The sequence below is a fragment of the Orcinus orca genome, chromosome 14 (genome assembly GCF_937001465.1).
Source record: "Orcinus orca chromosome 14, mOrcOrc1.1, whole genome shotgun sequence".
NCBI classification, from domain to species: domain Eukaryota; kingdom Metazoa; phylum Chordata; class Mammalia; order Artiodactyla; family Delphinidae; genus Orcinus; species Orcinus orca.
In genome coordinates this window covers 13227264-13253410 of record NC_064572.1, presented here as the reverse complement: position 1 = coordinate 13253410, position 26147 = coordinate 13227264, and the positions used below count along the sequence as shown (strand labels likewise).

The window sequence follows — 26147 nt, the reverse complement described above, 5'->3', positions numbered from 1 at the left end:
AGAATGCAGCTGCAATCCACCCTGAAATAAGAGCATGTGAGCTTAAGTAGGTGTGACTGAATCACCCAACTGTGGGCGCACAGGGTGTGGACATGGTGGGGGGGGGGGAGTAAGTGATGCATCTGAAATTTAAAAAGTATTCAAACCTTCTACGAAAAAAACCCCAGTCTTTTCCACAATGAAATATGCCTTTCGCATCAGCAAAATAGTCAATCAGTATCATATTATTTACATGTCTTTGTCCTTCTATCTCCTCCACTGACCACGTGCACAGATGCTTAAGGAGACAGGAAGAAGAAAGGAGAAATTAACTTAACAACATAAGAAATGCCCCACCTCCTCCCACCCTGGTCTAGCTCATCAGTGTTGGTTTGGCTTTTCTCTACTCACTGCAAATCTGACAATGGAGTGCACCTCACTTCTCCCATTTTCATAAGAAGTCTAAGCATTTTTTCATGAGGCCTCCACTGTATTCACTTCTCAAATCAGAAATATAGATTGTTTTCAATCTGTAAGACAGTTCACTATAGGGACTTCCTTGGCCGTCCAGTGGTTAGGACTCTGGGCTTCCACTGCAGGGGGCACAGATTCGATCCCTGATCAGGGAACTAAGATCCCGCATGCCGCGTGGCAAAGCCAGAAAAAAAAAAGATAGTTCACTATTTACCATAAAACAACCCCATCCCCACACATACAAACTGTGATATCTTGTTAAGAGTCATCACATATGTAAGAGATCAAAGGTTTTTTGTAAACTCTAGACAAAACATGTGAATTTTTATGAGAAACTTGATAAACTTACTCTGTAACTTATGTGGAAGACTAAAAGTCCAGAAAGAGCTAAGTTAACTTTTAAAAAGTAGGAAGAGATTATTTGGTCTACCAAATACTATGATATACTACAAAACAATATCATAAAATAAGGAAAGTAAAATATAGAATATCTTTATTACTTAGCATAGGGAAAGACTTCCAAAGACTCAAAAAGCTCAACCTATAATGTTAAAAAAAAAAAAAAGGTGAATTTGATTACATAAAAACTAAGAATTTCTGTTAAATGAAAGTCACCACAGACAAAAGTAATAACCAGATTATGAATTGGAGGAAGATTCTGCAATGTCTATAACTGAAAGGGACTGGGAATTCCCTGGCAGTCCAGTGGTTAGGACTCCGCGTTTCCACTGCTGGGGGCCCAGGTTCGATTCCTGCTCAGGGAACTAAGCAGGAACTAAGATTCCGCCTCAGGGAACTAAGATTCCACAAGCAGCACAGCACGGCCAAAGAAAAAAAAATTTAAAAAAAAAAAAAAGGTGTAAGTGAAAGGGACTAACATCTATTATGTACCAGGAGCTCCTACAAATCAATAAGAAATCAAATAGAAAAATGGGCAAAAGATGTGAATAAGCAAACCAAGAGAAGGAAAAATTGAATAATCAACAAGTATATGAAGAGATGCTCCAACTCATTAACTATCAAAGAGACCGGAATTAAAACAAGACAAAACCAATATATACACAATGGATGGGCAATAATTAGAAGACTGGATAATGCCAAAGAAAATCTGAACTCTTGCTTTTTGGAACATAGACAGATACAGCCATTGTGGAGAGCAGCCTAGCAGGAGTCAGTAAAATTAAGCATGAGGAAAACCCAACAATCTTACTCCTGGTATTTCCCAAACAAAGTCTCCATCGATCCACAGAGAACAAATCAGAGGATGTTTATAGAAGTGGCAAGTTGCAGACAACCTTGGGAAATGGCAAAGTCAAATGTGCAGGATGCTCATGCAGAATACTACTGGGTGGTAGCCGGATCTACCTCTGTGTTGCTCTACTGTATGGACAGAATATTGAGGGAGAAAGTTAGAAATGACTAACTACCAGGTTTATATTTATATGAATTAAAAATACATACACAGACTAGAGTCTACAAGGAAATGTACAAATACGTGGAAATATGTGAAACAGGAGCAAGAGAATTGTGAACAGAAAATAGAGGCAAACGGGAACACATAATAAAAAAAATATGAGTGGAAATTGTAAGGATTGAACACAAAACTCCTCTGCAACTGAGGTCCTTAAAAATCCAATGCATCTACATTTTCCACATGTTTATTTATCCTTTGGGGGATAACGTAAGATTTACCATAAGAGAAACTAAAAGATCCTCCTCCCATATTTGTTAGCATAAGTGTTCACTGTTCTAATCTTTATGTGTTCCGCAAGACTTTCCAGTAGGGGATTATCTTTCACTGGCTTCTAATCACCATTGCTCCTCCAGAACCTTCTCATAAGAGTAAGTCACCTTAACAATTCTCCTTTCCCTTGGCAGGGTGAGCATTTGTTGAAATGCTGCTCTCCCATAAACAACAAAAACAACAAATCAAACCTCTGGTATTTATCTGTATTCAGTTCATTAGGTCTAGAACATTCTGTACTTTTTTTTTTTTTTGTGGTACACGGGCTTCTCACTGTTGTGGCCTCTCCCGTGTGGAGCACAGGCTCCGGATGCACAGGTCCAGCAGCCATGGCTCACGGGCCCAGCCGCTCCGCGGCATGTGGGATCTTCCCAGACCGGGACACGAACCCGTGTCCCCTGCATCGGCAGGCAGACTCTCAACCAGTGCGCCACCAGGGAAGCCCTAGAACATTCTGTACATTCTGTACATTTTACTCCTGACCAGTCAGGTTCTAAACAGAGCAGATTCTCCCTAACATCTTTCACAGTAGAAGTTTTGCAGGTCCTTCATTTAACTGACTAGTTACAACAGTGTCTCAGAAATACCTTTAAGTTTAACATATATATGTATTATATAGATATGCAGTCCAGAAGAGAGAGTCCTTGTCTAACAAGCCTAAGAGATCACAGTATTTTTCCCAGTTTGAGAGGACCTAGCCAATGTATTTTATTTGGGTGATTTTTTTTCTACCACTAACGTTTTATTTCCCAGTAATAATACTGTGATTCATAATAAGTGTTCCAAAGAATAAACAAACATGGGTTAACTGGTTAAAACACCAATTAGATGTTGAGGTGGGTAAGTCAGATACTATCACCTTTAAGAACCATCCTGAAGAATGACAAGATGAAGGCATAAACAAATAAACCCCTAATACACAGGATTTTAGGTAATAAATTAGTGTCAGGAACACATTTCCTCTGGGGACAGAATGATCCCATGTAGCTGATTTATTTAGGACTCCCATATCCACTGCACTAACTGGGGAACACACAGAGCAAGGAAAAGAAGTTTTCATTTTCTGCATTGTAAACAAATGATCCCAACACATTCTCAGCAGTTTCCTGACTTTACTATATTAAAGACTATCTTACTGCTGCCCTATAAGTCCCTTGCAAGATACTTCATTTTTGAATCTCTAACTTCTAGGTTGCACCAACTTGCTACACTTTGTAGACATCTCTCTGCTTGTGCAATGTTCCATTTCTGAAATATACTATTTCCGCTTTGATTTTAATAAGACAGGGAAGAATTAGAATCAGGTAACTGGTTGATATCAATTCCCTGGCTCATTTAGTCATTCTTTCATTAATCACTTAACAACTGAGTTCCAGATAACATAGATAGCAAGGATGAAACTAAGAAATGTTTAGAAGCTGTAGTTAAACTTTTCTCACAAGAAGTATTTGCTAGCCCACCAGCCTCTTTCCTAAGCGGGTACAACCATGGTCTGAGGTCATGGACATTTAGGCTTAAGGCCTGACCTCGAGATTCAAGAATTCCCAGTTCTTCATTAAAGAGCTTCACTAAGACTGGACACCAATAACTAAGTAAGGGTTTTTGGGAAGTTAAAACCTGATTCTCACCCCAACATACAGGCTGCCCACACAGAGAGAAGCTGCAGAAGTGAGCCTTGGGGTCAGGGAGCTGAGCTAGATTCAAATACTCAACAATTTTCCTTTCATCTGCTGTACAAAGATCACTCAGTATTCAAACTATTCTAAATCTTTAGAGGCATTTTGCTGCTGGATAAGGGAAATCACTTACCTCCTATTTTAATTAAACGGGGAGGGGAGTGCCAGAAGTCATCGGTAAGAGATATTGTTCAAATAAATAAATGACACCCCTGTGAGAGATACAGGTCTTACTTTATAGCAACAGTGATCAAATGTTTCTCAGTCATAGTTCCACTTGTTTCATGAACAATTCTAACGGTCCCATTTATCAGGACCTTACAATCTAAAGGGTCACTAGCTCACCTCTGAAAAATTTCTGAGTTATGAATTCAGTCTTCACGCTCCTCCCTGAGCTGAACAGCATCATCTGTCATAGCATTGCTACTGTTCCGTCCTTATTACTGATTCTCTTGTTTCTTCATTTTCTACTTCATACCTCACATGTTTTTATGGGTGTATTTGTCCACAAATTATAATCAGGGACGGCATTAAAGGCCCAGAGCTCATTTTAAAGCTGAAAATATATTCTGTTCTTGTGCTAAACTAGTTTGTTCGTTTTTTTCCCCTCATTGTTGATGCCGGAGCCACCAACATCAAAATCACTCAGGATTATTACTCCACATCCCGACCTACTGTGTACCTGCTAATCTATTTTAACATAGTGATTCTATGCACACTGGAGTTTGCAGCACTACTGCTCTAACCCCGAAGTGTAAAATAAAACTTCAACGCAGTTTTAAATAGTTCTCTGGGCTTCCTTACCTCTCAGCGCCTGAACCTTCTTTGGCTTAGGTGCTCAGTAAACATATGCTGAATGAGAATGTTCAATCATGCAAAACTTCTATAGGGCCCTGCAGGAATACGCTACGTCAAACTGCAAAGTGTAGTTACCTTGACGTTCAGAATGTGTTTCGGGGGCATTGCGGGTAGGGGGTGTGCTCTACGGATTTGATGGTTTGTTTGCCTGGGGAGGAAGGGGGAAGTGGGTGGAGGGAAGGAACGCAGCAAGAAAACGTGGTACCTCAGGGCTCCTCCGCAAGTTCAAAGGCGCCGCCCGCCCACGGGGAAACCTAACCAGGTGTCTCCGGTGGTGACTGAATCACCCCAGGGATTAGGAGGCAATAAACCACCGAAGGGCGGAGAGCGGGTCGTAGCGTTACCGGATGGCGTCAGGTCGTGGAGCGCGGGGGACATGCTGCGGAGTCCTCTCCTCCTCGGGCCGGGGACGCGGCGGGGAAGACGCACCCTCCCTCCACACGTGACGGCCCAGAGCCACGCCAGCCAGCGCGGGGCCAGTGGTTCACAGAAGGCCGGAGTCCGGGGGACACTGAGGGAGGGGCCTCCCCTCAGGACCCTGGCGCGGCGCGGCGACGACAGGCGGACCCCTGGCCCAGACCACTGCTCAAGCACGTGCTTTCTTCTCGGCCACCTGGCCTGTCTTCGGCAAGGGCCTGGCGGCTAGACCCGCGCGACCGGAGGCCGGGTCGCCGGGAGGGCGCGGGATAGACCCGAAGACGAAGACGACGTGGCGGCCGAGGCGCCGGCCGAGACTCTGAGTCCCCTCAGGGTTTGGGGAAACTCAGAATACTGTTAGTTTCTGCGCGCAATCCAGCCTCAGCGTGGGAGGACCCGCCCTTCAGGCCCGTGATTGGTCTGTAGGAGCTCGTCGCGGCTCTATGGGCTGCTAGATCTCAACCACTCACCTGAGGCTTTGCCCCCAGGGGTTTCTGGGAGATGTAGTCCAGGGTCCCAGGTGCCCCTCTGAGGCTTTGCGCATCTCAGCCCTGCGTCCGAAAGTGCGGCCGCAGCGGGTCTCCCCAAGTTTAAATCCTGGTGTGAAGTTGGCGCTGACCTCAACATGTTGTATGATGTCAAGAGCCCGGTACTTGGGAGTCTTGGAAAACCAGGTGCGAGTCACGCTTTACTGTTGACTGGCGCGGGGCAAGATACTTAACTTCTTCGTCTCTACTCTACACTTAATAAAATAGGAAATGATAGGGTGGTGATAATTACTATTTTATAAGGTTGTAGTAGGGATCAAATAAGATCGTGTGAACGCGCAGGGAAAACTATGAAGTACATATATGCGTGTTAATTGTCACTGACAATAAACTTTTATTGAGCGCGCACTATGTGTCAGGCTTTGGGCTACACACTTGGAATGCAAAGACAGACAGGTACATCACACCCCCCACCTTTGTCTTAAGAGGAAGAACTCAGTCTGGTTAAGACTAGTAATTGAACAGGGAAAAATAAAAAGAATCACATACATTGTGCCAAAGGAACTCAGAAACCCAAGGGAAGGTTTCAAAGAAGACGCTGAGTTCTGAAGGAAAGGTGTGTGCCAGCTAAGGCCATTCCAGTTGGGAGAAACTCCCAGGTAGAACACAGCACTTGAGAGAATTTGAAAATAAAAGACAGCTGTGTACGGCTAAGCATGCTAGGAGGAAAAGCAAATGAATCTAGAAAAAATAAAATAGGGCTTCCCTGGTGGCGCAGTGGTTGAGAGTCCACCTGCCGATGCAGGGGACACGGGTTCGTGCCCCTGTCTGGGAAGATCCCACATGCCGCGGAGCGGCTGGGCCCGTGAGCCATGGCCGCTTCGCCTGCGCGTCCGGAGCCTGTGCTCCGCAACGGGAGAGGCCACAACAGTGAGAGGCCCGCGTACCGCAAAAAATAAATAAATAAAATAAAATAGAGACAAAATAATGAAGCCTACTAACTTTCAGAAAGAGCACAAGTTTGCTTGCCCTTCTCATTTTCCTGTATGTAATTGTACCTCAATTGTTTAAATCTACAAAATTATAGTAATGTGTATAGCATCCTTACCAAGGACGGTAATACCTGGAGGGGGGAAAATGGAGTGAGTGGGGAGAGAATGAAACAAGAGTGTGAGAGGGAGGGGATATCCCTGAATAGCTGAAGGTCTTGTTAAGATTGTAAGGGCTAGTTTAAAATTTTTCACCTCTCTCTCCAAGTTTGTTGATGTCTCTCTTGAAAAGTAATCTTAAAAGCACCTAGTCATTTACTATCCCCTATCCTAGTAAAAATTCCAGGTATTGTATATCAGTCTCTGTTGTTAGCAAGTCATCAGAAGTTTACTTTCTCAGATAAAACTGACCAAATTCACTATTTTCTTAGTTGTAAAAGGGGAACAAGATTTAAGGGATACATGATGCCTAATGCGGCAGTGAATTCCTACTACAAAAACTCACACAACTTAAAAGTTCCAAGAATACTCGTGTGGGTTGAATTGTGTCCTCCCAGGAAGATATGTTGAGGTTAGTCCTAAACTCCGGTACTTTAGAATGTGAATAAATTTGGATATAGGGTGGTGGTTGATGTAATTAACATGAAATCATACAGGAGCAGAGTGGCATCCTTATAGGAAAAGGAGAGAGATGCACAAGACGAAAACAGTCATGTGACAGTGAAGGCAGATGTTGGTGTGATGCAGCTACAAACTGTGAAGTAAAATTCATAGTTTATGGCCAGACAAGAAAAATTTAAACATACAAAATTCTTCTCTGCCCTTTGGCCTCCTCTCTCCCGTCACTGTGCATTGTGTCTACATTATGCATGGACCAAACCTTCCACATCAGCAGGATGCTGCTCAACCATAAAGAGCAACATTCTCCCAGCACCAAGACAACTCCTTAAAAGATAACATTCCTTCCTGAGCTTGTAAGGGGTCACATGACCCACCACCTTGTACTTGCAGATCTGGATTATGTAAACTGTCAATAATAGGTCATTTGATGTACAGCCCTCTGTCTCAAACAACTTAGGTAACAGTGCCTTTACTTCTAACGGGCGGTACAGTTCTCAGAGCTTTCCGAGATGCTTTTCCCCGGTTATAATCCTCAAATTTGGCTCAAATAAAAATTTCTGTTTCTTTCTTAGATCGACTAATCAATTTTTCGTCGAGAAAACCAAGGAATGCTGAGGATTGCCAGCAAACATCAGAAGCTGGAAGAGACAAGGAAGGATTCTCCCCTGTAGGTAATTTTAAGAATTATTTTAAAACTTTCTCAGAAAATGCAATGTGTTCTGTTTTTTGTTTTTTTCTTCTTTGACTTGGATTTTTTGGTTTCGGGGGGGGGTTGTTCTTATTGTTTGTGAGGGGTTGGTTTTTTAATTTGTTTTGGTTTTTTTCTATTTTTTTTTCTTTTGGTTTTGCCTAAGAGTAGTCAAGTATTTTTGTTTAATAGACAGGAATCTGGTACTTAAGATGTTGAATTGAGAGCTAAATTGATAATTGCTAATCTATCTGACTTATAAATGAGGTATAAGGAGGGGAAAGTGCTCTGACAAACACTTTTTAAAGTTCTGTCTTTGAATCCTGGAAATTTGTGTCCTAAACATGGAGGGAAATCAGAAATAATTTTTATTTTTTTATTTTTTTTAACCTACACTTCATTTAATATGGGTGCTATTTTATTGTTTTATATTTATTTATTTTTGCTGCATTTGGTCTTCGTTCCTGTGCGTGGGCTCTCTCTAGCTGTGGTGAGCAGGGGTACTCTTCGTTGCGGTGCCCAGGCTTCTCACTGTGGTGGCTTCTGTTGTGGAGCACGGGCTCTAGGCGTGCGGGCTTCAGTAGTTGTGGTGCACGGGCTTAGTTGCTCCACAGCATGTGGGATCTTCCCGGACCAGGGCTCAAACCCATGTCCCCTGCATTGGCAGGCGGATTCTTAACCACTGCACCACGAGGGAAGTCCCAGAAATAATTTTTAAATTGAAAAGAGTACATGAAGAACGAATTCTTTTCTCATAACCAAAAAGGAAACTGGTTAAAGTTCAATGCGATCTAAACTAATCTCAAGTTCAGCAACCTAAACCAGTTAGTATTTTGCTTTGGTTTTCTTTTAAAATTTCAATATACAGGTGATTTAAAAGAATTAAGTGAACTAGCCAGTATTGTTTTCTGGCTCAGACTGGAAGGTGAAGTGCAATTAAGATAATCAAGTTTTGGGGAATTCCCTGGCAGTCCAGTGGTTAAGACTTGGTGCTTTCACTGCCTTGGCTGGGGTTCAGTCCCTGACCAGGGAACTAAGGTCCTGCAAGTTGCGTGGCGTGGAAAAAAAAAAAAAAAAAAAAAAGATAATCAAGTTGAAAGCTAGAAATTCTGTGGTTTGGGGGACATTATCAAACTCATTAAAAGATAAGAGTTCTTGTTATACTGGCTTTTAAAGATCTAATTGTTGAAATCCTATGAATTGTTGGGGCATTTATTTATTTCACAAATATTTATTGACAATGCTATGTGCCAGGCATTGAAGCTAAAATAATGAGACAAAACAGATCCAGGTCCTGCAGCCTAGAGGGTATGACAAATGATAATCAAATATATCATTATAAAACAAGATTAGTGCCACGGAGGAGGATCTTTATAAGCTAGTTTCTGTTATCATCCTTGTTTACTGATGAGAAAACCAAAGTAAAGAGACGTTGGCTGGCCAGAGTGCAAGAGTGTAACAGTGTTTACAATTCATTGATCACAGCCAGGTACAGATTTCTTTGTTCCTTCCCCACCCCCACTGCTTCACTTAACTAATCAAGAAGAAAAAGGAAAAAAAAGGAGAGAGAAGTTAAACAACTTGCCCAAGGTCACACTTCTAAGAGGTGGTACAGTTGGGCCTCAATCCCAGGAAAACTCGTTTCAGCATTCCTCTTCTTTATCTGTAAGCCAGTACTTGCCCTTGAATAGCTGATGAAAGAGCCCTCTCTGCAGAAAAGTGGACACATGGAATTGCTTGCAATTTCCATTGTTACTCAGATTCCCTGGCCTTAATTTACAGAATAACACGAGTTTATAAAATGTTGCCACGTCGTTAGAATTAAACAAATGCTATCTTCATTCATGAAACCATGGAATTTTAAATATACTACATTTTCAATGGGAGATATTCCTACTTGGCTTTTGGGAACAGATAAAACTTTAATGTTTAAAGGGTTCATGTTTAAAGGTCACCAAACATCATCCCCAGAGTGTTAGTACAAGACATTCCTGAGCTCTGGTAGGCCAGGTGCCTTGCCTGATCTTTTGCCTTGCTTACTTAAGTCTTTGATTCAGTTTAAGAAAGTCTTATTTTAGTACAGACTTTTTCTGGTTTGGTCCTAGCTATAGCTACAGAAACATTTAATACCTGGCACATGGTGGCATGTGAGGAAATAATGTTTGCAAGAATAAATTACTGGAGAAATATTGCAGTCATCATTTTCTGGACATTATTAAATGAACACCGCTAGCTCAGCTTTCATAGCAGACGCTTTACTGGCAGAAAGAGAGATTTTTGTTTTATTTTGTCTTCACCAGGATGTAATTTGAAAGCTATAATCATTCTCTAAGATTGGAAATATGATTCCATATTTAGCCGATGGTAAGATAAATCTCACTAAGGTTAACATTAAATAAAGCAAAATAATCCCCAGGTCAAGTGTAATTTGGTTAAAGGTATTAATCCTAGTGAAGAAACACCTGTCTGTCAGCAAATGTGGGGTTTGGGGCCGAGTACTGGTTAGGATTGGAGGCATAGACTAGGGAACTCGGGAATGCTCACCTGGTTGCTGGGATCTTTAACCCTGTTCCTGAGATGAAAGTGCAGCTGGTATCTGTAATGGAGATTGCATACCTCAGGTTGTCCTGGTTTGATAGCGCTAGTCTTCAAAGCCATTCAACTGTTGCCTGGGTCTTTTTACAAAGCTAGTCTCTCTCTGGTGACAGACAACCATGTTGGTATTGCTCTTCACATTTAAAGTGGAAAAATACTATACCTGGTGTATGATTAAGAATAGCTACGTTAAAAAAAAAAAAAAAGAATAGCCACGTATAAGTATCATGTACTTATAAAACGATGTGAGGTAGCTTTCACACTTGGCTAGCCAGTTGGTGTTAAGAACCTTAATATAAACGTTATTATAAAACTGTCAATTTGGATGTTGCACAGAAATGAGCTATGGCCTGAAAACATTAAAATTAAATAATGTATTTTTCTTCAAGTAAATATTTAATCACCAATTATTCTTTCATTCTATTTGTCAATCATTAAGGTATATTGCAGGATTAGTTCTGCAGTGTGTTCCATCTTGGAATTTTTGTTATTAGGAATTAAATTAACTTCAAAGAAACTGAAGCCTATGGCCTTGTTCAGATTATCAAAATGTATAATTAATACTGACAGCAGAACTTCAGAAAATTCAATAAAACAAGTGCCAATTAAATACCTGAAGTGCATAAGAACCAGGTCAGGTGCCTTGGGGAATATAAAGATGTTCAAGATAAGATTCCTTCCCCAAAGACACTTCAAGACAAATTATGAATGAATAAGACAAAGCAGATCATAATAAATGGAATAACGGAAATACAAATGAAAAGCTACTGACTCGGGAAAAGGAAGTAAAGTTCATTCAAAATATGAAGAACTGAGAAAGATTCATGGAAGGAGGTGAGTTTGGACTATAAAAAATGGTGCTATGGGCTGAATGTTTGTGTTCAAATTCATATGTTGAAATCCTAATGCCCAATGTGATGGTATTAGCAGATGGGGCTTTGGGAAGTGGCTAGGTCATGAGGGTGGAACCCTCAGGAATGGAATTTGGGGTCTTATAGGAGAGGCCCAGCAGGGCTCCCTTGTCCCTTCTGCCGTGTGAGGATATAAAGGGAAGTCTGCAACCAACAACAGGGTTCTCACCTGACCATGCTGACACCATGATCTTGAACTTCTCAGCCTCCAGAACTGTGAGAAATACCTGTTGTTAATAAGCTACCTAGCCCATGGTATTTTGTTAGAGCAGCCCAAACGGACTAAGACAAATGGGTAGGAAGGAAAAGGCTATTACTTGGCTGCAAGTAATTTTTTGAAGGGCACATAGATAACAGACGTTCTAAACTCTGCCATATGTAAAATGTCTTTCTACTGTTCATTTACATGCACAACTAACTGGCTGCCTATGAAATTCTTGATACACAACCTTTTCCCCTTGAAGCTGATTGCTGCATTGTCTTCTTTTTTTTTAACAGCTTTATTGAAATATAATTCACATATCATGCAGTTCACCTATTTAAGGCATATAATTAAGTGGATTTTGGTGGTATTGGTATAGCTTTTTGAGGAACAGACTGTTTTCCATAGTGGCTGCAGCATTTTACGTTTCTACCAGCAATATACAAGGGTTCTAATTTCTCTGTATCCTTGCCAACACTTGTTATTTTTCATTTTATTGTTAATAGCCATCCTAATAGGAGTAAAATGGTATCTCATTGTGGGTTTGATTTGCATTTCCCTAATGATTAGTGACGTTAAACAACTTTTCATGTGTTTATTGGCCATTTGTATATCTTCTTTGGAAAAATATCTACTTAAATTCTTTGCCCACTTTTGAATTGGGTTGTTTATTTTTTGTTGTTGTATTGTGGAAATTATTTGTGTATTCTGGATATTAATCCCTTATCAGATACATGATTTGTGAATATTTTCTCCCATTCTGTGGGTTATCTTCTCACTGTCTTGATAGTGTCCTTTAATGCATAAAAGCTTTTAATTTTGTTGAAGTCCAGTTTATCTATTTTTTTTATTACTTGTGCTTTTGGTGTCATATCTAAGTCACTGCTAAATCCAGTGTGATGAAAATTTTCCCCTGTGTTTTCTTCTAAGATTTTTAGAGTTTTAGCTACTAAGTTTAGGTCTTTGATCCATTTTTCGTTAATTTTTGTGCAGGGTGTAACATAAAAGTCCAAATTTATTCTTTTGCATGTGGAATCCAAATTTTCCCAGCACTATTTGTTGAAAGGACTATCTTTTCCACATTGAATTATTCCTCAGTTCTCTATTCCATTGGCCTATATGTCTGTTCTTGTGCCAGTACCACACTGTTTAGCTTTGTAGTAAGTTTTGAAATCAGAAAGTGTGTGTCCTTCAACTTTGTGCTTTTTTTTTCTCTTTTAAGATAGTTTTGGCTATTTGGGGTTCTTTGAGAGTTCATATAAATTTTAGGGTGACTGTTTCTGTAAAAAAAAAAATGCCATTCGAATTTTGATGTGGATTGCATTGAATCCATAGATTGCCTTGGGTAATATTGACATCACACAATATTCCAGGACATGAGCACGAGATTTATTTGGTCTTCCTTAATTTCTTTTAGCAATGTTTTATAGTTTTCAGTGTGCAAGTCTTTCACCTCCTTGGTTAAATCTATTCCAAAGTATTTTATTCTTTTTAATGAAGTTGTAAATGGAATTACTTCATAAATTCCATTTCAGATTGTTAATTGCAAGTGTGTAGAAATACAACATCAACACCTCAAAATCAGTTGTATCTGCAACCTTGCTGAATTCATTTATTTGCTCTAACAATGTTTTTGTGGATTCATTAGGATTTTCTATATCCAAAATCATATCATCTGTAGCACAGAGATAATTTCACTTTCTTTCCAATTTGAATGTCTTTTATTTCTTTTTCTTGCCTAATTTTTCTGGCTACAACTTCCAATTCTTTGTTTAATAGAAGTGGTGAAAGAAGGAACCCTTGTCTTGTTCTTGATCTTAAAGGAAAAGCTTTCAGTCTTTTTTCTTTTCTTTTTTTTTTTTTTTTTTGCAGTGTGTGGGCCTCTCACTGTTGTGGCCTCTCCCATTGTGGAGCACAGGCTCCAGACGTGCAGGCTCAGCGGCCATGGCTCATGGGCCCAGCCGCTCCGCAGCATGTGGGATCTTCCCGGACCAGGGTACGAACCCATGTCCCCTGCATCGGCAGGTGGACTCTCAACCACTGCGCCACCAGGGAAGCCCTCAGTCTTTCAATGTTGAGTATAATATTAGCTATGTGTTTTTCGTTTCATACGGCCTTTATCACATTAAGGAAGTTTCCTTCTATTCCTAGTTTATTGAATGTTTTTATCATGCAGAGGTGTTGCATATTATCATATTCTTTTTCTGGGTAATTTCAAATGTCTTATCTTCAAGTTTGCTGATCCTTTCCTCTGTCGGCTCAAATCTTCTATTAAATCCCTCTAGTGAGTTTTTCAATTCAGTTATTGTGCTTTTCAACACTAGAATTTCAGTGTGGTTCTTTTCAATCAGTTCTATATCTTTATTGATACCCTCCTTTTATTCATACACCATTTTCCTGATTTCCTTTAGTTCCTCTGTCCATGGTTTCCTTTATCTCTTTGAACATATTTAAGATAATTGATTAAATGTCTTTGATTAATAATTCTAATATCTGAGTTACTCAGGGATGATTGCTGTCCAATTCTTTACTTCCAATGAATGGATCATACTTTCCTGTTTCTTAGTATGTTTTGTAATTTTTTTGTTGAGAACTGAACATTCTGAGTATAATGTTTTGGTAATTCTGGAAATCTAATTCTCCAACTCCACAGGGATTGCTAGTTTTTGCTTGTTGAGGTCTAGAGCCATGTGAATTTTCCAAACTAATTTTGCAAAGTTTGTATTCCTTATTAGATACGATCACTGAAGTTTCTCTTCCATTGTTTCTGCAGTCAGTCTTTGACCTTACAAAGATTTCCTTAAATGTCTGGCTCCCACAAGGGGAAAAATAGATCCTGTTTCTTTAAATCCCCTCCTTGCTGGGAAGTCTTTCCTTAAAAGTCCGGTGTCCAATGAGATTATAGAATTGAAGTTCTTTATCCCCAGTAGACTGCAAGTTCTTTTTTTTTTAATTTATTTTATTTATCTTTGGCTGCGTTGGGTCTTCGTTGCTGTGCGCCGGCTTTCTCTAGTTGCAGCAAGCGGGGGCTACTCTTCATTGTGGTTCACAGGCTTCTCCTTGCGGTGGCTTCTTTTGTTGCGGAGCACGGGCTCTAGGCGTGCGGGCTTCAGTCGTTGTGGCACGTGGGCTAAGTAGTTGTGGCTCATGGGCTCCAGAGCACAGGCTCAGTAGTTGTGGTGCACGGGCTTAGTTGCTCCACGGCATGTGGGATCTTCCTGGCCCAGGGATCTAACCCGTGTCCCCTGCATTGGCAGGCGGATTCTTAACCACTGCGCCACCAGGGAAGCCCAGACTGCAAGTTCTTTAAAGACAGGGACCATGCCTTATTTATCTTTGGATCCCCACTCTTTATCACAGTGCCTGCATACAGCAGGAGCTCAATAAATCTTTGTTGAATAAATGATAATGTCTCAACTCTTAAGCTTCTTTTTTTTTTTTTTAGCAAGGGACATATGGCCTCAGTCAGTGCTTGCACCTGCTTTACGCCAGTGCCCACCACTGGCCAAAGCTTGTCTGTCTTTTTCTGCCCCAGGGCTTAGGTCCCCAGAAATTTCCCAGGGACCGTGGCCCCTGGGTGAGGGCTGTCTGCAGGGCAGCTCACTGGCAGAATAGACATGATGGATACTCCTGAGCTTGCTGTCAGCTTTCTGAAGGTTGATCTCGGCCAGATAAGAGGAGGGCTGGTTGGTACATGAAGGAGGTGCTTGATGAAAATGTTTGATAGGAGGACTGGTCTGACAGTGAGCGGTGTGCAGGTGGAGTGCCCAGGAGAGAGGCAAAGACCAACACCCACCTTCCACCCCCATAGAGAGCTGAGGTGGTTTTACGACAGAATATTCTTTCGTGCATGGTAATAACAAGCATTCCAAGATCCACGGAAGAAAACGAAGACATGATTTTAAGGAGGCTGTTGCAATAATAGTCCAAATAGGAGATAAGGGCGTGGCCTAAGGCAGAGGCAGAAGAACAGAGACACCTCAGATGGGTTTTCTGGTCCTAATCAAAATACCTACTGGGGACTCTGAAGTGATCTCCTGGGTAAAAATGTCTTCCTAATCCATTTAGTTTCCTAATCCATTTATCACTCACCTCTAACTGAGTCAAACCTTAATTCCTCATCTCAAATTTACCCTTTACCCAACAAGCCAGTCTCTAATAATTTAAGGAAGGCAAATACTAAACCAAATGAGAGTTTTTAATGATGATGGAAATTTTACATGAGAAAAGTCTGTGGTTAACCAAAGAAGCTGGTTATTCTTTGATATAATAAAAAACAGGGATTCCTTTTCTTTTACAAATTAAGTTTAATAATTCAGCTTCAGAAATAAAAATAACTTCTAAAATGAGAGTATAAACATGTTAAGTGTTTTCAGAGTTTATTTCCTTTTTTCATTTATTAGCAGACAGTATTGATCCATTCTCTTGCCTGAATGTTGTAAAGAAATTAAAGTTTTAGGTAGATGAACTACCTATACCCATTCTAAAACACCACAAATCCCCCTAGTAGCCTCAAAGGCAGAACAACTTCCCATTTTTTCCTTAATGTTTATGGCTGGAATATAGCACCTGCTTGAAGTAAAATAAGGAGTCACAGTTCATCTAAATGACACCCCAAAACTGTTTGGCACTGAACTCAAGGACTTAGATATTTCAGGAATTTGTAAACTATCAACTACTTAATAAAATGAAGCAAATTAAATGAAATTTATAAAGGTTGAAGGTTCTAAGAGGGCCAACTGTGTAAAGGTATTAAGTTACCAGACAGTCATGAATGGAAAATATCACATTTCCAACTACTGGTGGAAATCTACAAAAATCTGAGGAAACAAACTGTAGGTAACACATTACTGCTTTTCTAGTGATACTTTAATTGCTGTTTACAACTGTTTTTGTTTATAATTCATGTCCTGATCATTAAGGACTCAGATATAAAAAGAATGCCTGCTTTATTCTCTACAAGCTGTCAACAAGATGGAAAAACAGGGGAGGTACAGCATACGGTAGCACAAGCAGGAAAATGAACGAACACTGACAGATCTAGCTGATGGTGGGAGCCACTGGCATCTTCTGCATGGGGCTTCCACGCGGACAGAGCCAGACTCAGGATGTGTTAGGATGCATCATCCAATCACAGCGGGAACATGCTCTGAGTGCTGGCAGAAACATCTAGGAACTCCTACTACACGAAATGAATTCACCTGAAGTATGTAAAGGTTCTACAGTGAAAGAATTTACCTCTACTGTTGTTGAGAACTAGTCCTTTCGTACTAACTCTTCCCTTCCAATGCCTTCTCTTCACCATATCATAAAACTCAAGGTATAAAGGAGAAGTTCTGCCTGGAGAGCTTATAAAGGTACCAGTTTTTGACTTGTCCCCATTATGAACTACTATCAACACCTGTTTGTTTAAAAACAGAGCACTTATGTACGGTCATCTCTTGAGAACCTAACATACTAACAAGCTCTAGACAAAGTACAGAAACCTGGAATCAATAAATAATCCTAAAAAACTCATTTTACCTAGTGATTCCATCTTCTTCCCCAGCAATTAAACTGACTTCCATGTTTCCTGAGGTCCCTACTTTGGAGGATGAGTAAGGCATTGAAACCCACTAATTAGACTACACAGTCCTAAATAATGAAGAGCTGACTATAATTTCTATCTAAAATGTTTTAAGTACTAAAGATCTTTTGGGTAGTCTGTTTCTATTCCCTGGAAGTTCCATCTCACAATATTAAATTCAGCTAAAGAGATGACAGTACCATTTATCTTAAACATAGCTAATCTTTGGATAAGCAAGAAAGTAAAACACCGGTATCCCAAATATTTTCCCCTAGGGATAACCATATAAGCATATTATATATATGAAGAATATTTTTTAAAGTATCAAACATTTACTATTATTTTTCTGCTCTTGAATCTTGGGTATTTTGGAATTTTCCCATTTTGTACATTTCTTCTGTCCCTGGGTCTTCCTAATTTCACACTACTCAAGTAATTTGCTTTGCTTTATCAAAGAAACCAACAAAACCCCTGATATTTCATTGCATTTGGCTAGAATCTCAGAAATAAACTTATTTGTTAAGTACGCTATGTCATCTACTGGAAAAACCTCAGCCATATTACATTGCTGGCAATAACTGAGCTGCAAAAAAAGTTTTCTCTCTCTTAACTGAATAAAGCTTGTCAAAGTTTCCAAGAAACAAACTATAACGAGCTTTTATTGCGTCCTGCTGGGACCAGCGATTACAGAACCCCGGCCTCACAGATCGCTCTCCCCGTACAGCGCGGAGGAGAAGGCGGCGTAATCCAGGGCGCCAGGCACACTTCCTGGGCCCGAGTAGGCGGGCATCCTCTTGATGCAGTACTGGGCCTGGTCAGGAGGCAGTTCTCGGCGCAGCTCCTCCGCCAGGATGTACGGCTGGAAAAAAAATACACGTGTGTTTGCAAAATCAACTGCAGAAAACACAGGAACATAAATGGTTTAAATACACTGCTTGCATTTGTGTAATTTTAAAAAAGGACTAACTGAATCACTTTGCTGTACACCTGAAATTAATACAACATTGTTAATCAACTATACTCCAATATGAAATAAAAATTAAAGGAAATAAATTAAAAATAAAAAGGACTAAAGGCAGGGTGTCTAATGTACACAGTACTGGACAACCAACAAAAGGCTGAGTTTTACTTGTAATTCATCATCTAGCCAGCAGGAAATTTAATAGTCTCCATGAAGGCAAAGGGAGCAGTACCATCAGTACTCCTTGAACTGAGCCATAATGCAAGTGAAAAATACTATGAGGTAAATTTCATACCAGAAAGATTAAGGGTAGGCTGGTTTACATCATATGCTGATGAAAACGCAGGATTATTTAATTTGAAATTATCAATGTGGTTTTTTTTTTTTAAATAATGTGATGTGCGCTTTTAGAAAATGGAGTCACTTTCCTACACAGTTTATTAAAAGCTAGCAGCATGTTACCACTGGAGAAAAGCTCTTTCTAAAACAAAACAAAACTGACATTGAACAATGGAGTCTTTTTTTTTTTTTTCTTTTTCATGTCAAATGTCCAAGAGGAAATAGGGTAATTCTCATAAAACAGATCGGCTGGGCTTCCCTGGTGGTGCAGTGGTTGAGAGTCCGCCTGCCAATACAGGGGACACGGGTTCGTGCCCCGGTCCGGGAGGATCCCACATGCCGCGGAGCGGCTGGTCCCGTGAGCCATGGCCGCTTTGCCTGCGCGTCCGGAGCCTGTGCTCCGCAAAGGGAGAGGCCACAACAGTGAGAGGCCCGCGTACTGCAAAAAAAAAAAAAAAATCCGCCTGCCAACGAAGGGAACACAGGTTCTAGCCCTGGTCTGGGAAGATCCCGCATGCTGTGGAGCAACTAAGCCGTGCACCACAACTACTGAGCCTGCGCTCTAGAGCCCATGAGCCACAACTACTGAGCTCGCGTATGACAAATACTGAAGCCTGCCCGCCTAGAGCCCGTGGTCCACAACAAGAGAAAACAAGAGTAGCCCCCACTCACTGCAGCTAGAGAAAGCCCACACACAGCAACGAAGACCCAACACAGCCAAAAGTAAATAAATAAGTAAATTTATTTAAAAAAAAAAAGATTGGCTGGTCAAGATAAATAGCAAATATCATATTGTAATTTATAGTAGGGTTTTTTGGGGGGTTAAATAAGCCTTGGTTTATTATCTCCTACATCAGTTGGACTTCCTCCCCTCCACCCCTATCCCCATGATAAAGGATTCATTTTAAAACAAACGTAATTATTTTAAACATAGTTTATCTTGTCTGATAAGGGTTTTTTAAGGTAATAAACATGGCCATGTTGATGTGTTTCTTTTTTTTTTTGGCTGTGCTGCACAGCATGTAGGATCTTAGTTCCCTAACCAGGGATCAAACCCACGCCCCATGCATTGGAAGGTGGAGTCTTAACCAGTAGACTGCAGGGCAAGTCCCATGCTGATGTGTTTTAGAATCCTAACTTCCTTTCCCTCTCAGCTAGAACACAGGGTAAAGGAATCATAGCCCAAATTGAGTTTATACATACTGAGATGTTTTTATATTGTTTTGGGAAAGAGATTTGAAAATTCTGTATTTGCAATTAAACTCCTACTTAATTTCTAGGCTTCAGATAATGAAAAAGTAGCCAATTTTTTAAATGAATGAATGGCTCTTCTATTTAACTTTGCTCCAGGGGCGGGGCACAGTGTCAGGGTCATTGATCCTTGAGAGAAGGTTCTCAGTTTTATAACATCTGAATTGCATTATTCCTTCTTTCAGAGTCATATCTACCAACCCAGAATGTGAAGTAGGGTCGAACCAGAAAAACACACAAAAAAACTGCAAAATACATACTCTCGGTTCCTTCTGTAAAACTCCCCGTAAGGACAAGCACAAATGCCAGGACAGAATGTCTGTGTTTAACCTGTTCTGGGGGCATCACTGTTATATTTACGTGATTTCTGAATTCAGTGCTGTTGTGATACAAAATGCAATACATCAAAATGGTTATTATTTGCAATGCTGTTTCCTTTTTGATTAGAATGAAGCAGTGGGCTGTCACAAAAGCAGAAGAAAACATGTCCATGCAGACCTTGTCGGAAGCCAGGATTCGGAAGGAGGCGATGACCTGCTCGGCGGTGTCGGTGTCGGCCGTCTCTCTGGTCATGAAGTCAATGAAGGATTGGAAGGTGACGGTGCCCTGCCCGTTGGGATCCACCAGGGTCATGATGCGGGCAAACTCAGCTTCACCCTGAGGCAAGGTTGCAAAGAAACATTTACTTCAACCGACAACTCTCAGCAGTGCCGTTCTCCTGCTTTTACCTGTTGGCATGAAAGTTCCTTTCTGCTTGAAAACTTACATAGTCCCTGCACTTCCCTTCCACTTTTGGAACAGATTCCCCTTATGGGTGACTTAAGTTTACTGCCGTCAAATGATTTTTAAACGTTGCTGTAGCATCAACCCAGAAGCTCCTGAATGTCAGAATTCCTTCCTCTCTCTAACCCATGTTGCCGTTGGGACTTAATATAGTTATGGAAGAGGAATTCAAAGAGGGTTAGGCCTTTTCTCAGACTACAGTTGAGAAGAATAAGACTGCAAAAGACAAGGCAGGTCAGAAAAGGGTTCTCATGATGCTTATTTGACAGTTCTGAGAGGAATCAAAGCAGCTCATGTTCAACATTACACATCAGCAGGTAATAGAGAAGTGAGGGTATAAGGGCACACTCACAGCCCACAGGGAAATGTAAGACTTCTTAGCTGATTTTTACTAAAAACTTTTTATCTTCTAAAATACTAGAGGAAAAATACTTTAAAATCAGCAAGGAAAGACACTGAAGTGTATACTCTCAATGGGTGAATTGTATGGTATGTGAATTATCTCTCACTTAAAGCTGTTTAAAAATCATCAGGAAAGTTTATGTTCTCGTCCTTCACTAGGAAAAAACCAGCTGACCGATGACTGAATGAAAATATATGTTCTGGCTCTGTGAAGTTATTTTTATATGGTACCAGGCAAACCTTCAAAAATGTTACCCTAGACAATGTAAGTCAACGAACCCCAAATAAGCTGCCATAGTTTAAGGCAGTTGTCTCCTATAATACAAATCTAAGCTCAATAGAATATCACATGGTAGTAAAATTTTCAACTTCTGTCTTACCAAGTCATAACCCATGGAGATCAGGCAGGCTCTGAAATCCTCATGATCCATCAGGCCATTCTTCCTCTGCCGACAAATACAAAGAACAAAGAAGCTGAGGGCTTCCCTGGTGGAGCAGTGGTTAAGAATCCGCCTGCCAATGCAGGGGACACAGGTTCGAGCCCTGGGCAGGGAAGATCCCACATGCCGCGGAGCAACTAAGCCCGTGCGCCACAACTACTGACCCTGCGCTCCAGAGCCCACGAGCCACAACTACTGAAGCCCACGTGCCCAGAGCCCGTGATCCGCAACAAGAGAAGCCACCGCAGTGAGAAGCTTGCGCACTGCAATGAAGAGTAGACCCCGCTCGCCAGAACTAGAGAAAGCCCGCACGCAGCAACAAAGACCCAAAGCAGCCAAATAAATAAATTATATAAATAAATAAATAAATAAAAAGAAGTTGAGAGTTAGAGGCAAAATAAAAAACTCTACTTGACCAGGGAACAAAATCCAATACAAGAAGGGACACTTTGAGATTTGCCAAATAATTTGTAAATGTCATCACTGACTTAGAGGAAGGACAGACCCGACACAGGGATGTTAGAAAATAATTTCTTAGAAAGGAGAAAGGAGGAAAGGAGGGTAAACAGCAGTCAAGAATGAAAGGAGACCACACATTCAAGAAAGCAGGAGGGACTACCCAGTGCCAGTGAAAATGACCTCGTCAGGAGCTGCCCACTGCCACCCACCGATGGCTGAACACACTCTAAGTGTTCTGAGAAATCCTCACGCTCTCGTGGCCCCAGGCAGTCCTCACTTGTAAAATTCCCCCAAAGATTAAAGCATGGCTAGGACTCACACTGGAAAGTTACCCCGCAGCTACTCTCAGGCCCATGTCCCTCCAAGACACAAAAATCCTTAATTTAAACTATTAAACTTGGCAGGTTCTGCATTGTCTGCCTTTGAACTTTTGTTGCAAAAGACAGTCTCGTTATCCTAGATTCAAATAAATTTGGGTTTTTTTCCTATGAGATGGCCCAAACGATTGAGGGCTGTCTTCACATAAGCCCGGGTGGATGTGTGTAGGGACGATGATCAATTATTTCCCTCCACAGGAGGAAAATGACTCAACCTGAAGGAAGTCAGGTCAGTGTTACAGCATGTTTTGTACAGTACAGTTGTGCTGAAGCCAAGCTAACTTTAATGTCCAATTCTGTGTATAATTCTTTATTTATGCCTCAGCTCCCTGATCAGAAGTCTACTTTCTGAACTCTTTGATAGGCCTGAATATGGCTGGTCTAGAGCAGAGGCATTTTAAGAACCATTTAACTGATATCTGTAAACCATAAACAGGGTCCCAAGCAAAGTAATGAAATATACTTACTTTGTTACGGATCTTTTAAGGAATGGAATGTGGCCTTAGGAGTCACTTTTAACTAGATGATAAGCAAACTGGGCATTTTCTTGTGAAGAACTGGTTTTACTCAATTGTATTCAAATCAAAACACTAGATAATATTTTAAGAGCTGCACTTAACTTTTTATATGCTCCCCATTTTGTTGGTGCATTTTCCTTCAACATTCCATGAATCAATTTTGTTAATTAAAAAAGAAACTTAAATTTTATGGCAAAAGAGTAGGCTAATTTTCATCAGGTGCTTCACCTAAATAGTTAATTAGGAAAAGTTCATTACAGCTTTGTATTTAAGTATTTAGAAAATGTCCTAAATCCCCAAACCACATTTTGGTAAGGATACACTTTCACTTAGAACAAATCTAGTGTTGATCCCAACTGCAAAGGCATTCATTAAGTGCTCTGTATAAAACAGCCCACAAACCCAGACTTTGTGTCACCTTCAGCGACATCAGAGCTTAGCACACTTCATTTCAGAGGCTCTTTTCCTTTGGCCTTAATCGTCCTGTTTCCCCATAACCTTTAAGGACATTAAAACTTAAAATAATAGCATGAATACTATTTCAAATACATCTTTTGATGTCCCCAGTGGTGCCTTTCAAATAACTAGAGGGAGTGAGGTACCCTGTCGAAGTGGTTGAAGGAGGCTCTGAACTCATTCATCTGCTCCTGGGTGATGCCCTTCGCATCTCTCATCAGGATCTGGGTCTCCACTTCGTTGATGGTTCTGGCAATGGTCGTCAGCAGCAGCTCCCAGCCCACACGAATGTGCTACCGAGGGAAACATCAAACGATCAGCTCCAGGTCCTCCCAGCAGGTCAATCTTGCCTCCTCATTTTCATTCTTTTTTTTTTACACCTTTATTAGAGTATAATTGCTTTACAATGGTGTGTTAGTTTCTGCTTTATAACAAAGTGAATCAGTTATACATATACCTATGTTCCCATATCTCTTCCCTCTTGCGTCTCCCTCCCTCCCACCCTCCCTATCCCACCCCTCCAGGCGGTCACAAAGCACCGAGCTGAGTCAACCCAAAGGGAGATAAGTAGGGCTTCCCTATGCTTTTTTTTTTTTTAAATTCTACTTTTCCACTTTTTTCGAGATTCTATAGTGGGAAATACTCAGAAGTGAGACCAGGGTTCTAGCAGTGACAACTGGCACTGTGAAGATAAAATATACAATGTACAGTGTATTATCTGTCGTTAGCGTTTACCAAATAGCAGGACGGGCCCTGGATTATACCCACTGGCCAATTTGCAAGATCAAATTGGGTCAAACTGGCCAAAACGTAATAGTCCAATTTCGGTTCATTGTTGTGATAATGATGATGATAAAGTTGTTGAGGACGGTGATGATAATTAACAACTATGTAGCGCTTGATCTAGTTCACAAAGCTTTTTCACGTACAGTAACAGGAAAGGTTTAATGATCCCTTTCATACTTATAGAACAAAACAGGAACAGATGGAGACCAATGTGGGAGGAAAACACCCTGAGAAGGTGAAGTGGTCACAACCAGAAACCAGAGCACCGCAGGCCTGTGCAGTGGCTGTACCTCCATGGTGTAATTAGTGTGCTTGTTGTCGAAGACCAGGGCCTCCTGGATGAGCTGATGGTCACCTTCCAGCTTGTCGATGTTGTTCTTGTAGTTGATGATGTTGTGCTCGTACTGCTTCAGCTGATTCATCTGGTCCTCCAGGGCTCCCGTGATCTGGATGGAGCTCCGGGCAATCTCCTGGTGGAGGCATGAACAGGAGAAGAAAACAAGGTGAGCCGGCCTTTCAGGTTACTACGGGGGCCTTCCTGCTTCTGCTTCCAATGCCATGCCGGCATCAGGCGGCAGCTAGAGACACTTGCTTTTTCAGATAAAGTGGGAAACAGGATAGTACTGCAGCATGAAGCAAGCTCTATTTCTAGTCTGTCTAGAGAATGGGGAAAAAACAAAACAAACCCACCAAGATCCATAAAAGCAAAGCAAGACGGGTAAGAAAGGAGCCATTTAGGCCTCTTCCAGTGAACAAAGAAGCCTCCCAGGCTGGAGCTGCCTCTTCTGCAGGAGGCCAGGGGATGGTCTGCACGAATGCAGCTGCCAGGGAGATTTCAGACCACTGGATGCTTGCTTCATCACCGGTCAAAAGAATTTCCTAGATTTTTAGATGTCCTCCTCTTAAGAAAAAAGTTAACATTTTATCACCAAAAGGGAGGCTGGGAGAAGAATAAATAGGCCAATAAATGTCTCTTGGCTGTTCTTGGTGATAAAATGAACCCAGCAATCAGTGTCATTCAAAGATTACTTTTCCCTGAATGTTCTGAAAATGCCAAGTATTTGTGACTCATTAGGGACGGACGGTTTAAAACTCTAGGTCCTGCAGAGGCTGAAAACTGAGGAAGAGCCCCGTCACCATCCTTAAGGACAGGATGAATGGATGGCAGCAAGAACAGCCTCAACTTTGGTGCACAGGTGCCCTCCCTGCCCCCCGCCCCGCACTGATGCTCATGGGCGCCCAGGCTGCAAGAGCTCAGGGGCCATCAAGAGTAAGGCCCACGGAGACCTGGATGGTGCTCTCACGGCACTGAGTGGAGACAGGTCGTCGTGTCAGCTCAGGGACCGATTTGGAGGCTGTGACAGGCTCCCTCTGAAGGTCACTAACCCACCTCCATCTTGTTCTGGATCCAGGGCCCAATGGCATTGGCCTGTGCAGCGAACTGGCGCCGCAGACGCTCGTTGGCATGCTGGCGGGCCAGCTCCTCCTGCAGCGACTGGTCCCGGATGGGCACGAGCTGCTTCACCTGCCAGGGTTCAAGGGCAACAGGGGTTAGAGGCCAGCTGTGGTCTAGGAGGAGGGACCAAGATCGGTGGTGGTGGCTGGAGGGCAGGGGTGGGAGCAGAGAGAGAGGGAGGGAGAGTGGTGGGGAGGGGAGGAGAGGTAGGGAGGGGAAGGGGAGTGGGGTCCCTACTTTAGGGACTAAAGGAAGAGCTCAGTCTAGCCTCGACTGCCACCCAGTGCCTCCACTGCCTGCTGAAAGACTGGCTAAGTCTGCAAGAGGGACACTGACCGTTCCTCTAGCCAGGGGCTCTTGGCCTGCAGTACTAACCCTACGGGGAGCTGGGTCCAGGGTGCAGAGAATCTGTGAACTTGAATGAAGGAAAAGTGGCATCCTTATTTTCACCACCCCTAATGGAAAATGAGCATTTCCTTTGATTATGAATGCGGGCACCAAATCCACTGTGACTTTACCACAATAGAAATCACAGACATTCTCATATATATTAGTTACTGCCTGCCTCTCAAAATATCATATACACTCATCACTACTCACAATTATTAGACCTGCTATTAGATCACGGTTTAAAATGTGGTAGTATATAGCCTTCATTAAAATTTATTTTTTATCCAAGTACCATTGATTTACAGTGTTGTGTTAATTTCA

The 26147-nt window shown here is 41.5% G+C and overlaps 2 protein-coding genes across 3 annotated transcripts in view; both read right to left on the bottom strand.

Annotated features, from left to right (window-relative positions):
- The window catches only part of MTR (5-methyltetrahydrofolate-homocysteine methyltransferase), a 94915-nt gene extending 89378 nt beyond the window's left edge, over positions 1-5537 (bottom strand). For both annotated transcript variants that reach the window (XM_033431310.2, XM_033431309.2), the window contains exon 1: positions 5076-5537. In XM_033431310.2, the coding sequence (XP_033287201.2) occupies positions 5076-5109 (34 nt within the window). In that variant the 5' untranslated portion in view covers positions 5110-5537. The remainder of the gene's footprint in view (positions 1-5075) is intronic.
- A 12301-nt stretch (positions 5538-17838) lies between these two features.
- The window catches only part of ACTN2 (actinin alpha 2), a 76096-nt gene continuing 67787 nt past the window's right edge, over positions 17839-26147 (bottom strand). The window contains exons 16-21 of the mRNA XM_004271560.3: positions 25371-25505; positions 24271-24450; positions 23341-23487; positions 21325-21390; positions 20258-20416; positions 17839-18067 (exon numbers count right to left, since the gene is read on the bottom strand). Coding sequence (XP_004271608.1) covers positions 17909-18067; positions 20258-20416; positions 21325-21390; positions 23341-23487; positions 24271-24450; positions 25371-25505 — 846 coding nt within the window. The 3' untranslated portion in view covers positions 17839-17908. The remainder of the gene's footprint in view (positions 18068-20257; positions 20417-21324; positions 21391-23340; positions 23488-24270; positions 24451-25370; positions 25506-26147) is intronic.